The sequence below is a fragment of the Lipotes vexillifer genome, unplaced genomic scaffold, assembly GCF_000442215.2.
Source record: "Lipotes vexillifer unplaced genomic scaffold, Lipotes_vexillifer_v1.1 scaffold477, whole genome shotgun sequence".
NCBI classification, from domain to species: domain Eukaryota; kingdom Metazoa; phylum Chordata; class Mammalia; order Artiodactyla; family Lipotidae; genus Lipotes; species Lipotes vexillifer.
In genome coordinates, this window is record NW_006770652.1 from 204,011 (window position 1) to 218,771 (window position 14,761).

At 35.8% G+C, this 14,761-nt stretch overlaps 1 protein-coding gene across 3 annotated transcripts in view; it reads right to left on the reverse strand.

The window, feature by feature from the left end:
• SOX5 (SRY-box transcription factor 5) overlaps positions 1-14,761 on the reverse strand; it is a 349,622-nt gene that overhangs the window by 117,542 nt on the left and 217,319 nt on the right. For all 3 annotated transcript variants that reach the window (XM_007446269.1, XM_007446268.1, XM_007446270.1), the window contains exon 7: positions 14,642-14,755. In XM_007446269.1, the coding sequence (XP_007446331.1) occupies positions 14,642-14,755 (114 nt within the window). The remainder of the gene's footprint in view (positions 1-14,641; positions 14,756-14,761) is intronic.

The window sequence follows — 14,761 nt, forward strand, 5'->3', positions numbered from 1 at the left end:
AGAAGAAGGAACATATATGGGAGACAGACTTGATGGCCAATTTGATGGGAGAAAAGAGATACAGGGGGAAAAAAAAGGAAAAGAAAAACCCACAGTTGGGCTTATATTTTATTTTCAGATGTGGTTCAGGAAAAAAATAAAATCCTTTTTTTACCCAAAGAGTTTCAACATCAATTGTTCCAACGTCAATTCTGAATTATTCATTATGCTCCCACTGATGTGTAATGTGGGCAACTAATATTTGTTGACTTTTAGCACTGTTAAAATATTTTACATACGTATACACATAAATATACACATATAAATCTACACAGATATGAATGAATATAGTTACTGGTCTGTGTATAAAATCTCATTTAATCTTCATAACAATTCAATAGGGTAGATTGTTATTCTCATTCTACAAATTAAAAATGTTCAGGATCTCACAGATAGTAAGTAATATAGTTCTTACCATTGTGGCAAGGAAAGTATTAAGTTTTAGAAAACAGCACAGACTATTTTAGAGCATAATATAAATATATATTTAAAATTTCAAAATAGATACATTCATTTTATGTTCATTCAATTAACATGTGTCAAACATTACGTGTAGGACACAAAGCAATAAAGGTACAGTCCTTGCCTTCGTGACACTTTCAGTTACAAAAGTAAGACATAAATATGGAAAGTGAAATGAATCAAAGCCACATGATTAAAATCATATGAATAAGAAAGGCAGTAATTACCAAAGAAAGGAGGAATTTATTTGAGCTGAAATCAATGGAGAAAGAATCAGAGAAGGGGCTGGTCCTGAGTTAGGCTTTGAATAAAAAATAACTAGAAGAGATGAGAGAAGTCTAAAATTACAATGCTTAGCACACAGTAGATGTTCAATAAATATTTGCTGATAGATGTTCAATAAATAATTTGATGAATAAATAAATGGTTCAGCCCAAAAGCAAGGATCAGAGAAATGAATGAACAAAATGTATTTATGAACCAGCCTGCAGCTGGACCCATGTCATACAGTATCAAGGAATATTCAGAAGGTTAGTTAGAGTCTATTAAATACCTCAACTGCCAAGGTAAGAATCAGTTCATACCGTGTCCCTAAACACAGGCACAAGTACTTCCTAGCCTAAAAAAACAACCAACTATCTAGACTCCAAAAAACCCTCTAAAACACTTTCCTTAGTGTTTAGAAAGGAGTCATTTATTTACTTTCTTTCTTCTTCTCATCTAAATTGCTGGAAACTAGTCTTCAATGATAATCTTAAATCTTTCTCCTACACTTTACTTCTCAATCCATAAACTTCCCTGGAAATAACGACCTCTGATCTGCCAAATTTGAACGAACACTGCTGTGTAACAGCTGATACTGTTAATGACTCCCTCCTCTAACTACATCTACACTCTCTGACTTTTCTTATAACGTGCTCTCCTGGTTCTCCTCATACACTGTTCATGCTGACTTTATTACTTCTGCAATAGGCTGTTCTACCTTCCTTCACTCATTTCTTAGGTATTGGTATTCCTTGGAGTCTAATCCTTGGTGCTTGACTTTTCTCATTGGATTTCCTTTATCTGAATGATCTTATCCAAACTCTTGGTCCAAGTACCATATATAAACTATTCGAAATCAGGGACTCCAGCCTAGACCTCTCACACTGCTTTTGGACGGCCACCCCACCCCCAACCCGCCGGCCATCTCTCCCATAGGAAGTTCAGTTTTCACATTTAATTTAATTCATCATCCTTCTTGCAAGACCCACTTCTACTCTTGGTATTTCGATTAATTTGGGTGACACCCAGTTACCTATGCTATAAATATGAAGTATCCTTGACTTCTCCCTCCCTTTCATTCTCTATGGCCAATCAATGACAAACTTCGTTTAACTCTCAGGTTTTCATTTCTTACTATTGGAAAACCTACCAATCAGTCTCCCGGGCTCCAGTCCTCTGCTAAAGAAATGAATTCTCTGCTTAGCTTCCAGTGGCACTCATTACAGGTATACAATAAATATTCATTGGTTGTATTTAAATTGTAATAAATATTTACTGATTACATACTGTGTGTTAAGGACTGAAAAGTTCAAAAGTGAACAAGAAAATTATGTCTTGACATGGATGAATCGATCAATGAATGGATGGATGGATAAATGCCACTGTGATCTCAACCCAGAGTTTTAGCCCTTCAGTGGCTTTTCAGTTCCTCCAGCATAGAGGGTCTACAAATATTTCCTTGAATTGGTCTCCTCTTATGTCCTCCAACTACTCACTTATCATTTCTTGCCTTAAAGTTTACTTCAAACTGCTTAAAGGTCCATGTATACCCTAATTCCATCTCTTGTTTTCCAGCCTCCATCAGGGCTGTTCTTTTCGGCCAGGAATGTCGTTTGAGGATCCTTTCACCACAACAACTTCTTCAATTGCTTAGTTGCCCTTCATCCTTTAGGATTTGACTTTAGGGATCAATCCTTCAGGGATCCTTAGGATCATCCTTCCCCGCTCCAAGAAACCTTCCCTGACACCTTCCATCAGTCTCAGATTTGAGTTCATTCCCTTTCCACTCACTTTTGTTAAAATTCTATGCATATCTCTATTACATAACATCTGTTTATATCCCATTCTCCCCAACTAGACTGTGAGCATCCTAAAGGCAGAATTATGTCTTACTCCATCTTTAAATTCCCAGTTTCTAGCATAGTGCTTTGCCCACTTAAGGCTGTTAAATGTTTAATGACTGAATATATGAAGCAATATTCTATTTAAGAAATTAACAAATTTCAAACACAGGAGACCACTCTTCCCATATCAAAAGCTTAAGGCTTAATAGAAGAAACAGATTGTAAGCAAATAATTATACAAATAAGGAACAAATTAGTTTTTTTTGTACAAGGTTTAATGCAAATAATAACGGTGCTTTAGATCAGCTGCCAATGATACCAAGGAAGGATAGAAAATGGAGGGCGAAAGAGAGGCCTAGGAAAAAACGCATACGCCCTTTTTGGCCAACCAGGTTAGGACCTGAAGGAGGTGGTTAAAGAATCTTTTGTCACATTTTTTCACACATCAAACCATTCTTTTCTAATATTCCATAATCTATCTCTTCTGTAAATTTTGATTTTAAAAGCAATTCATATCCCCTTGGGTATTAAAAGTAAATAACATGAATTTCCTAAGTCTTAAAATGATTTCTGTTCACTAACAAGAACCCGCTATTATGATGTCATTATAGCACCTGAGCACAGTCACGGTGTCTACTAAAAAAGATGTCTTATATACAAACAAAAGATGAAAACAAAATCTTTCATCATAGTGACTGTTTCCAATCACTTTAGACTTTCTGAAATCCAAGCAATGCCATTTTGCTTTCAAACGGCAATAAGCTCAGCTATACTTCCTCTCTCATTTTAAGAGGTTAAATTTAAAACAAGTCTCCTAAATCATCTTGTGGAACGCCAGACGTTCAGAACAATTGATATGGTATACTTAATAAAGGTGAAGGGGTTTCTAAATGCAGAAAATCTGTAAACCCTTCCTAGATTTGCTAGAATAGTATAATATGACATTAATATTTGAAATTTTTTCTGAGAAATGCTAACATTGTGTAGTAACTCTCATAAAATAAGTAAGGAATATAAATATTTCATATGAATTTTATTTGAGAAAGTAGAATTAATAAATTATCTCTTGTTTGACTATACAGCTATTTTAAAAGAAGATATTTTTAGGAGATTTTTCAGTTCTTAAGTGCTTTGTCATAGGCTAAATTTTTCAGTAAGAGACTTTTTTAAAATAAAAAACATTTTTTGTCTTCTTAATGTAGCACTGCAAATGAAAACTTTACCCTACTGGACTTCCCTGGTGGCACAGTGGTTTAGAATCTGCGTGCCGATGCAGGGGACACCGGTTCGATCCCTGGTCCGCGTAGATCCCACAGGCCACGGAGCAGCTAAGCCCATGCGCCACAACGACTGAGTCTGCACTCTAGAGCCCGCAAGCCACAACGACTGAGTCTGCGTGCCACAACTACTGAAGCCCACATGCCTAGAGCCCATGCTCCGCAACAAGGGAAGCCACCACAATGAGAAGCACGCACACCACAACAACGAGTAGCCCCTGCTCACCAGAGCTAGAGAAAGCCCGCGCACACTAACGGGCAACGCAGACCCAGCACAGCCAAAAATAAATAAATAAATAAATTTAAAAAACGAGCAACAACAACAAAAAAACAACTTTACCCTACTTAATTTAATAGTTACCTAGTTGGCTAGTTTGGTAAGAGATTAATTTATAAACTCTTTAAGAAACATCTTTCAAAGTGGGAAGATGCTTCTGCATATAAAAAATACAGCATTGTTTCTTCACCTCTTTGCCCATAAATCTAAGGAATTCTAGTACAAATGAAAATTCCTGGATTAATTATCTAAGAAATCTGAGTATCCCCGAAAAGGTGACAATAAATCAAACAAGTCTCCTTTTCCTTCTGTATTCCAGCATTATGACCAAGGCATCATTTAACTATTGCATAATAACTCATTTTAAGCTGCTCAAAGAGAATCATTAATTAAGGAACTGCTTCTATATGTACATCTATATCAGAGTACTATCTAAATCTTGCCTCTGTGTCTTATGAAGAAATGAATGGCACAGAGAAAAGCATCCAAAATGATGAAAGTATTAAAAAGTAGGGATCTGGAAGAGGGGCATTCATAGAAGCCACTTAAGACCAGTTCAAATGCTCTCTTTTATTTTCCACTTTTAATATGAAGGTTTAGCAAATATTTCATTCTTTAAAAGCATCTCATTTTTTGACACCGTTGATAGCCTTTCCACTTTTCTGTCTGTCAGGGCCTTTGATAGACATCCTTCCTCCTGGGGTGTATCCAGAGTCTGTGATCTACTGGTTGAGAACAGGAAGCTTCCTAAACCACTCTAACAATAAGCCTATGGAATATACATTTGGGATGACTCTTGACCTAGAGATTTCTACTAGAATGGTAACTTTTAGACCTCTGGAAATTAAGAAATGTTATGAAATTTCCTCTCCACCCAAAAATGAAAAACAAATAATGCAAATGCCTTGAATGGTCAGAAGTACAGTGACCTAAAAAGAGATAAATTCCTGAAATCCTTATCATTATATCACATTCTAAATTTTCAAAATGGGCTGATACATTTAACAAGTAATAATGATATATTATACAACAATCTAACTTCTTTAGAAATGCATAGACTCATTCCATCTAACGTTTATAGTCTCCTCATGAAGTGAGTAGGGCAGACATTACTGTAGCTACCTTAAAGATTAAAAAGCTAAGGCACAAAGAGGAAAATGACTTGTCCAAGGGAACAGAATAATACAAAATGGGATTGAGACTACCAAGGTCTTCTGACACCTTGCATAATTTTTTTTCTGCCAGAATTTATTAAATTGAGACAATTAACAGTTTCAGATTACAAGTCTCACTGATGCTTATTCAGAGCTTAACTCAGATAAATCAATTTTTAAAGTTTTAAGCCTTCCATTAACCAACCCAGAGAGCATCAGAATGTACAGACAATCTCTCAGGTGAAAAATGTTCAAAAAGAAACAACTAAATGGAAGTAAAATACCATATACTGGTAATGGAACTGATTACACGAATAATTCATTTGGGGCAAGTTTGTGCACACAAAAAAGTTTACTGTAGCATTGCCTAAAACTGTGAAGCATTGTAGATAAACTTAAATGTTCATTAGTGGGAAACATAAATAAAATGTGGTGCATCCAGTTTAATGAAATATGATGCAGGTCTGAAAGTATGGAAGAAAGATGGCCATGACTTTTTGTTATATTTATCGGTAGAACATAGTCTATAAAATATTTACCCCCCACACACATCATATATTATGTAGTATATATCATAGCATATATTATACAGATACTCTCACATCCTGCATATTACATATTGATATCTAGATACAAATAGATGTATACACATATTTATTTATGAATACATAATATATTTATACCTGGAAAATATTTATACCTATTTTTCCAGTATCTAGCTCTGGAAAAATAGGTACCAAATTGTTAACAGTAATCACCTCTGCAGAGTGGGATTACAGGAGGGTATGAGTGTAGGCAGATAACTTTTAGTTTCTGTTTCATATACTTCTACATTGTTTGAGGTTTGTGTAGTCAGCAAATGCTATCATCTTTAATATATTAGAAAAAATGTGAAGGGTTGGTATGAGCTGATTATATAAATAGGTTTAAATATGTTCTTTGAAAACAGAGCAAAAATAAATTATCAGTGAAAGAGTACTGTTTAAAAAGTTGTAGCTCTCCCTGCTTCTGCCCTTTGCACTGGCTGGAGTGGGGACATGGGAGCTGGAGAAGGTACCTAGTGCCATGAGATGGAAGCCACGCTTTGTGGAAAGCAGTACAATAAATAAGAGAACAAGCCACAGACTTCATACTGCGGAGTTACCACATGAGTAATGTTTGAACTGTTGCATGAGTGAAAAATATTCTTTTTCCATGTTTAAGCTAGTATTATTTTGGCCTGTTACAGTATAGTTAAACCTAGTACAGTATCTGATTCACATGGTATTCCAGCAGCATGACTTGTTCAGTTCTCATGGAAAACAGACATCTATCATAGAGTTACAAGCAAGATATTATCTTAGCCTGTTTTATTAAATACTTTTTCTGCTTCCATAGTTTCCCATCAACATTATGACTAAAGTTTGCCTTCTACTGGAGTTTTCTACAGTGAAGAACACGTTTACTGGGCAATAGAGTTGTTCAGTATCATTAACGGTTACATCTATTCAAATAAAACAACATATTGCTCCTCTGGGCTTATACTTCAGTTTGATGACCTTAGTGTGAGTTTAATACTAAGATGAGATTCCATGTTTGCTGTGGCAACAAAAATATGAACCTAGAATTCTGAGGGTTAGGCTACAAATTCATAAGGTTACATCACATTTTGAGGTCTCTGGTCTGAAAACGCAGTGTCACTAGCCAGTTTGACACTTCTATGTTATCAAGAACGAGAATCATGTCACAAAGAAAATACTGAGCTGAGTGAGTTTATATTTTAATTGAATGGCATTCTTAATGTCCTTAACTGTTAAAAAGCAAACAAGATGGGTTAAAAGATTAGATATAGTTTTAGTCTAATGAAATCTGAGGAATTTATCAAAGAAAGAGCTTTTGCTCTTTTTGTTTGCTTGTATGTGTGTGTTTTGGTGGTGGTAGTGTGTGTGTGGGGGGGCGGGGGGAGAATGGATCAAACATTGGTTACTAATATAGCACAGTTATCACCTCACAGAGTTACACTGCTTAAAATTAATTATGTCTCTATGTTTTATAAACAATAAGGCACAATATAAGCTATCATTTTTATACTAAGTTATGACACTTTGTCACAATAAGGACATATACATCTCTCTTTTCTCAGTGATGAATATTGTATTGTAAGCTATTATAAGCTCCATTTTTAGCAAAAAACAAAACAAAACAAAACACTATTTTATTGACCTAGAAACAGCTGTTCCATGAGAACTGGAGGGTGGCTGTCACCATATAATTGTGTGATGTTATATACTTTTTCTGCACTCAGTTCTCTTTACTTTTTAATCATTTCATATTTTTATGTCACCAATCTGAGAATTTAAATGATTGGCTGTTTAGGTACAAAGTTCTTCTTTACAAAAATAAGTATTTACAAAGCTCTAAATTAAGTCAGGTTTGCCCAACGTCATTGGTTTCTAAGATTTGGGGAGGGGAGGTAAGCGGAAGGGCTGGGCACAATAATTCTAACACACACACACACAGAAGCCTGAAGATGTGATTATATCTTCTTTTCTCTGCTTATTTACAAAGAACTTACAGTATGTGATCCTGACAACACATGTTTCCTATTTTGTCAGTTCAATAAAAGCATACCATGTCAATGGTTTTTAGCTTGTGATTTGGTGATTGTTTCAGCACTGACTGACCTGTATGTCAGCTGACACAGCTGACATAGTTAAATCAGAAATTAGCATGCAGTCTCCTAAAAATGCCAGACACATGGACCCTCTGCACCAGAGAGATATAATGAAACCCACATGATACCCCCATTAAACAATGAAACATGTGACATTAACTAAAAACAGGAACACATCAGCAAATGTGCCCGAGGAAGTTTATGGTATTTAACTCCTAAACATTAATTTTATCGTGGTATATGAGGAACTAATTAACTGAGAGTTTCCTTTTTTATTGGAAGCGGAAATACTGTTCAGAAAACTGATGAAGAGTAAGTACAGCATATTTTAAGTTTATTCAGCTTGGCTCATCGACTTCTATTTATTTAAGCTAATCTCAGAAGCCAATTAAATATTTCAATCACTAACTTTATATGGCTATTTTATTTAGCACATTTCTGAAAAATTAATCAATGTGTTAAAATGCAGAATGAGTATGTGAATGTATTTCTAGCTTCATATAGCCAAAACAATGACTAAATACATTTTCAAAAAAATCACATGATCTTTTCCAACATGAGCTCTAATAGACAAGTATAAAATGATAATAAAAAAGTGTAAAACTTGGTGATTATAATTAAAATAGTTCAGAGACAAATGTTTCCATCAGCACTAAAATACTTTTCTCTAAACAACTGTATTTTCCTAGTCAGAGGAAGTCTCTTTCAGGTGTGGCAAAATGAATTTGATCCTATATAGCAGGAGTCCCCAACCCCCAGTCCGCGGAACCAGGCCGCACAGCAGGAGGTGAGCGAGCAAAGCTTCACCTGCCGCTCTCCATCGCTCGCATTTCAGTCTGAACCCTCGCTGGCCTTACCACCTGAACCCTGCCCCCCGCCCATCAGTTGGTCCGTGGAAAAATTGTCTTCCGTGAAACCGGTCCCTGGTGCCAAAAAGGTTGGAGACCGCTGCTATATAGGACATGAAATGTAATTAATTGCTTGGTGTGGTTCTAATATAATCTTTTTTTTTTTTTTTTTTTTTTTGGTGAGGGGAGACACAGGATGTATGTTTTGCTGGTATTATACTCAGTATCCATCATTTATAAGTAACCTAATAAGACAGACACAATGGTAGGTACTGCTTCCTATATAAGCCTATTTAATCTCTGTAACAATTCAGTAAAATGAGTGTTATTAATCCATTTTGTAGGTCAGGAAACTGAATCTCAACAACTTGCACGAGGACAATTAAAGTAGCACAATGAGGCAAATCAATTGCTTATCTGAATGATATTATACATATCCCTGTAAGTGCAAGATACATTTTGTTATAATATTCTATTCTGTGGTTGTAACATGATAGGTCAACAACCATAACTTCCAAGTAAAAAGGTTATAACATTTAAAAAATGAGTATATAATATACTAAGACAAAGTTCCTAAATGTCTTGGATTCTGGCACCATCAGTGGCTCAATAATTCTTTCCTGACACTCCTAAGACTAAAGAAAGGTCCAACTGCTCCATTTTATTAAGTAATATGTTTCAAACAACTCAGGTAATTTATGTAGTGTCTGAGAGATGCCTCTGTATTTTCCTTGAAATTTTAAAATATCCTGTGTGCCCGAGGAATTAGCTTCAGCACCCTGGTACCTTAGCACAGTTTGGGAACTACAGCCCATTAGTTTGGGAACTATAGCCCATCTCTAGGGAAAGATACTGTATCTGTAGCTATGTGACACATTCAATTTGACACTGTGGGCCAAACTATCAAGCCAACTCTTTTACAACTGTTTCCTACTATATACAGAAAATGGGTTATTTTATTGGATTTTGACTTCCTGTAAATTTTTTTAAATTTCCACATAAAATGTCTCCCTGTCAAAAATTTCTGAAGCATCTATTAGAATTACGTGGCTAGAAATTTTACACCCAAACAAAAAGGAGAGAGGCAGAGGACTATAGTCATTAGTAAAAAGAGAAGCACCTATTCCTTTCCTTTCTGCCTATAAAATATGTGCTCTGAAGGAACAGCACTTAACCTGAGTGGGTGGCTGGGGTGTAAGGAAGCTGAGTGTTGTGGAAAGAGAACTGAAAGTTGGGGTCAGAGAAATTGGTGTTGACAAAACTCACGACCTTCAACCACCTTATCTCAAACATCCCTCTCAAGTCTAAAATGTTGGGCTAGGGGCTTCCCTGGTGGCCCAGTGGTTAAGAATCAGCCTGCCAATGCAGGGGACACGGGTTCGATCCCTGGTCTGGGAAGATCCCACATGCCGTGGAGCAACTAAGCCCGTGTGCCACAACTACCAAGCCTGCGCTCTAGTGCCTGCGAGCCACAACTACTGAAGCCCGCACACCTAGAGCCCGTGCTTCGCAACAAGAGAAGCCATCGCACACCACAATGAAGAGTAGCCACCCCCCACCCCCCGCTTGCTGCAACTAGAGAAAGCCTGCGTGCAGCAATGAAGATCCAACACAGCCAAAAATGAATGAATAAATACATTAAATAAATAAATCTATATAAAAAAAGAACCTGCTGTATAAAAATAAATAAATAAAATAAAATTCAAAAAAATTTTTTAAAAAATAAGTTGGGCTAAAACCAGCATACATATTTAAATTCATTTTGAATTTTGGTAGATTTTTTCCTATGATGAGCCAGCATAAAACTCTTCCTGCCAACATAAAACTGTTCTGCAGGTGTCAAAGATGTGTACATTTTATTTCAAAAATATCTACCTGGGACTTCCCTGGTGGCGCAGTGGTTAAGAATCCGCCTGCCAATGCAGGGGACACGGGTTCGATCCCTGGTCCAGGAAGATCCCACATGCTGTGGAGCAGCTAAGCCCGTGCACTACAGCTACTGAGCCCGCACTCTAGAGCCCATGCTTGGCAACAAGAGAATGAGAAGCCCGTGCACCACAACGAAGAATAGCCCCTGCTCACCCCAACTAGAGGAAACCCACACACAGCAACGGGGACCCAACGCAGCCTAAATAAATAAATAAAAATTAAAAAAAAAAAAAATCTACCTGATACAAGCTTTGCAGTTCACAGGTTCAAGTCTTTGGTTAAGAGCTTAGGACTCCACTCAGACTTTCCAGCAGAAGCAAATGGACTGTGTCCTTGGACTCTTCAACCACCCGGAGTATACCTGAACCAACTCATTTGTACATACATTCAGTTTATAATTCAGAATTGGAACTAGCATTTATTTATTTATTTTTAATTTTGGCCTAGCCATGTGGCTTGCGGGATCTCAGTTCCCTAACCACGGATTGATCCCGGGCCACAGCAGTGAAAGTACCAAATCCTAACCACTACACCACCAGGGAACTCCCGAGTTTTTAGTTATTTAGTTTTTCAAATTTATTTCAAGGACTTCAATGATTGTTTTCTGATTAAAATGAGCTAGTACCCATAAACATAATTTAAAATTGGGATTTTTAATTACTGCAATATAAAATCTGGGGTGTGTTTAACATGTAGCAACTGAATTGACAATTTTCACAGAACTGGTCAGTTAAAAATACAGATTACTTCATTATTTTTTTCCCTGAATGTTAAACCAGTGTTTTTACATAACTTTTTTCAAGTTATTATACATATTTAAAGCACTCCACTTAATAATACACCATTATTTTTACCTCCTTAGAAGTCTGGAAGTATTTTTAGACTTTAAAAAAGAAGTAAGAAAGGCAATAACTAGATATAGATTCATGAAAAAGTGTGGTTTCATGCTTGATTTCACTAACAGCAAACACCAAAAGAGAACTGAAATTCTGATAATATATCAATGTTTGTAAAGCGACCTACATATTCATAAATAAGAGTGGACTACAACATTCTCTAAAGCTTCTTTTCTATCTAGCCAGTTTGCTCTGAAGTCTCTGGCTGTGCTATTAATTTATTCTTATATTGTTTAATGACACGCTTTCTAGCAGTTAAGAGAAATTCCAGCACCTACATTCTGCAGGTGTCCATTCCACACCGTGTTTCTACCATCATATTTCTTAAAGGGAAAATACCTTTATTTCCAACTAGAAGCTTTTGTTTTGGAAAAGAAGCTTGATGATGGTTGATGATGACGGTTAGGTTACCCAACTGGTGTTTTCATTTTCTCCCCATTGATAACATTTTAACTTTCATGTGTAGTTTCAAAGATTTAAATCTTATTTATCAAAACACATAGTCTAAACAGAAAAATTTATCATCAATACTTTTTTGAATGGATTGATGAAAAGCATTTGAGAGTATTTGATACCAAAAAATAGTATACCTTTCATATTTACTTGAAACTCAAATCAAGATGGATTAGTCAGTGTCTCTTTCATTGAGAACTCTGTGATATTACTCAAATTAAAACAAATGACAGCCAGAGCAGTAACCTATGATTGACTATTATGGGGGGAATAAAATAGGAAGTCCCACTGAAGAGAGAAGATGGCAAGATTTCTTGCCCTACCTCGATTCCTTTCCTGCAACATGATTATGGAGGAAATAAGTAGTCTGGAGTATTTATCGCTTCCACCCAGCTCCTCATTCAAACTGACAGTGTGAGAGTGTCAACAAGGGTGGCACTTTCTTTTACTCCTGGCTTTTTCTTCGTTTTAGAGTTTGGCATGATGCTTATTTCAAGCTTTCCAGCAGCTGTAGAGGCTTTATTCTATTTTACTTCCAGGATACAAAAGAAGTGGTATCACTTATAACTTTAAGCACTGAAGGTATGAATATCAAATGGTTAATATATTAACAACTTTAGGAAGGGAAACATTTCTCCACGCCACGTTATGTTAACACTGAACAAATTTGCTATGCCAGCTCTGTCAAATGGGAGTGAGGCAGAGGTGTTCTTCGCCTTTTCCAGGCCCCCAGTTATGCTATTGTTCATACTCAATGTGGTTTTCCCTTCAGCACAATATTCGCTAATGGGACTTATGTCTACAGTTGCTTAGAAAATTTCTTTTTCAAAAACAAAACTAGTCTATATGTACATATTGCAGGTGCAGTCTGAGGCAACTGGTGATTTTTAAAAGTGTCATTTTTTTTTTCATATTAGTAACCAAGGCTATGAAAAACATATTGGCAACATACATTTAATGTGAATAGTAATTCCTTAGGTAAAGGGAAACAAAAAAGTCTTTTATAATTAAAAACTGAGAAATCAATGTAGCAATAGAATTTAAAATTCTCTTCTTAAAATTTAAATTAATTTTAGAATTTAAATATTTAGGATATAAATATAGTCCTTAGTTATACAAAGAAGTTGGTGTTTCTGGATGAATCAATCTACAAAGACAGTATTATGCAACAAATAATATTAAATAAATACATTAACGATCCAGAGTGAGAACACCATCTTAAAACACAGGAAACCTGAGTCAAGAGAAAGATGTGCAAAAGCCATGTTTAAAATTGCAAAGAGCAAAGTGCTTACAAGTATGAATTTTTATACTCCTCAGTTCAGTTCACTTTTACCTAGACTCCATGGTTGCAATCTACTCACTCATATGGCTTTAAAATATTACATCCCATTTCTTCATTGCTGTATAAAGAAAGTTTAAAAACTAGGAATAAATGTTAAATATGAAAATTCAAAACATCATTTAACAGGAAGCAGATTTGATTCCTAGTAATGTTCAGAAGAATTTCTCAAATGCAATAAGTGTTGAAGCATAGCAAGATGCTAATGTGACAATTTATTAACATATAAATGAACCAAAGTCTACTGGAATTTACAAAATTATATTCTATATAAATATCTAAAATGATAATACTTTGCTAATTGTTTTCAATGGTATTCTACTTTGATCAATGAAAATATTTCAATTATTAGATTGTTTCCAAAACTCACAGTGTATAATTTTGATTTTCCTTAGAAAAGTCATAAAATCACAGGCAAGTAAAGTTGATAAGCAATATAAACAGTTATCTCAATATAACCCATCACTTAGTGTAAAAATGCCCTTGTGTTGTTTGTAATGAATGCTCAATCATTTATTCATTCATTCAACGAATAGTTGAAATTGTATTAAAAGTGTAGATATAACAATACGTGAGACAGAATGAGCACTGGCCCTCATAGAGTTTACAATTAAAGTGAAAGGAAATACACAGGATCCAAAGGAACCTGGAGAAAGGGATCTAACTAGATTAGGCCAGCTTTCCCTGTCTGAGCTGGAAGAGGTTCAGAAAACCAAGGAGAGTGAACACAGACAATTCAAGTCCAAAGTCAAGAAAGAGTATGGTTCGGTCTAAGAACTAAAAGAAGCCTAATGAGAAATTAGGCTGTAAATGTAGGGAGGAGACGGATAATGGAAGGCCAACTGATTCACATTAGGAAACTTGGGTTTATCTTAAAGGGCAATGGAAAGCTATTAAAATGCATATTCCTGTCTTACCTACATAAAAATAAACTGAACCCGAAAATTATATTCATAATTTAAGAATACACTGGAAATGAAAGTTATGAAGCGAAATTATAAAAAGCAAATATTGGCTTCAGAAGCATAGAAATAATCTAAGCTCTTAAATACAACATAAATCCTTTTCTACACTTTCTGTGTGTTTCCTCTTTAAAATAAAAATGCTATATGGGTGATCTCATTTCTTGGTGTGGCAGGAATATTAAACTGCCTAAAGCCATGCCCTCCACGCACGCCCAAGTGAAAAATCAGTGGTACTTACTACATCCAGCCTTATAGCTGAAGCCTGGAGGAAGGAGGAATCCTTGCTGGGCAGCTGCAGCCAGTGTCCGTTGATCGGGAGGGAACACAGGAATCATTAATGGCGGGAGTTGACCTTGAA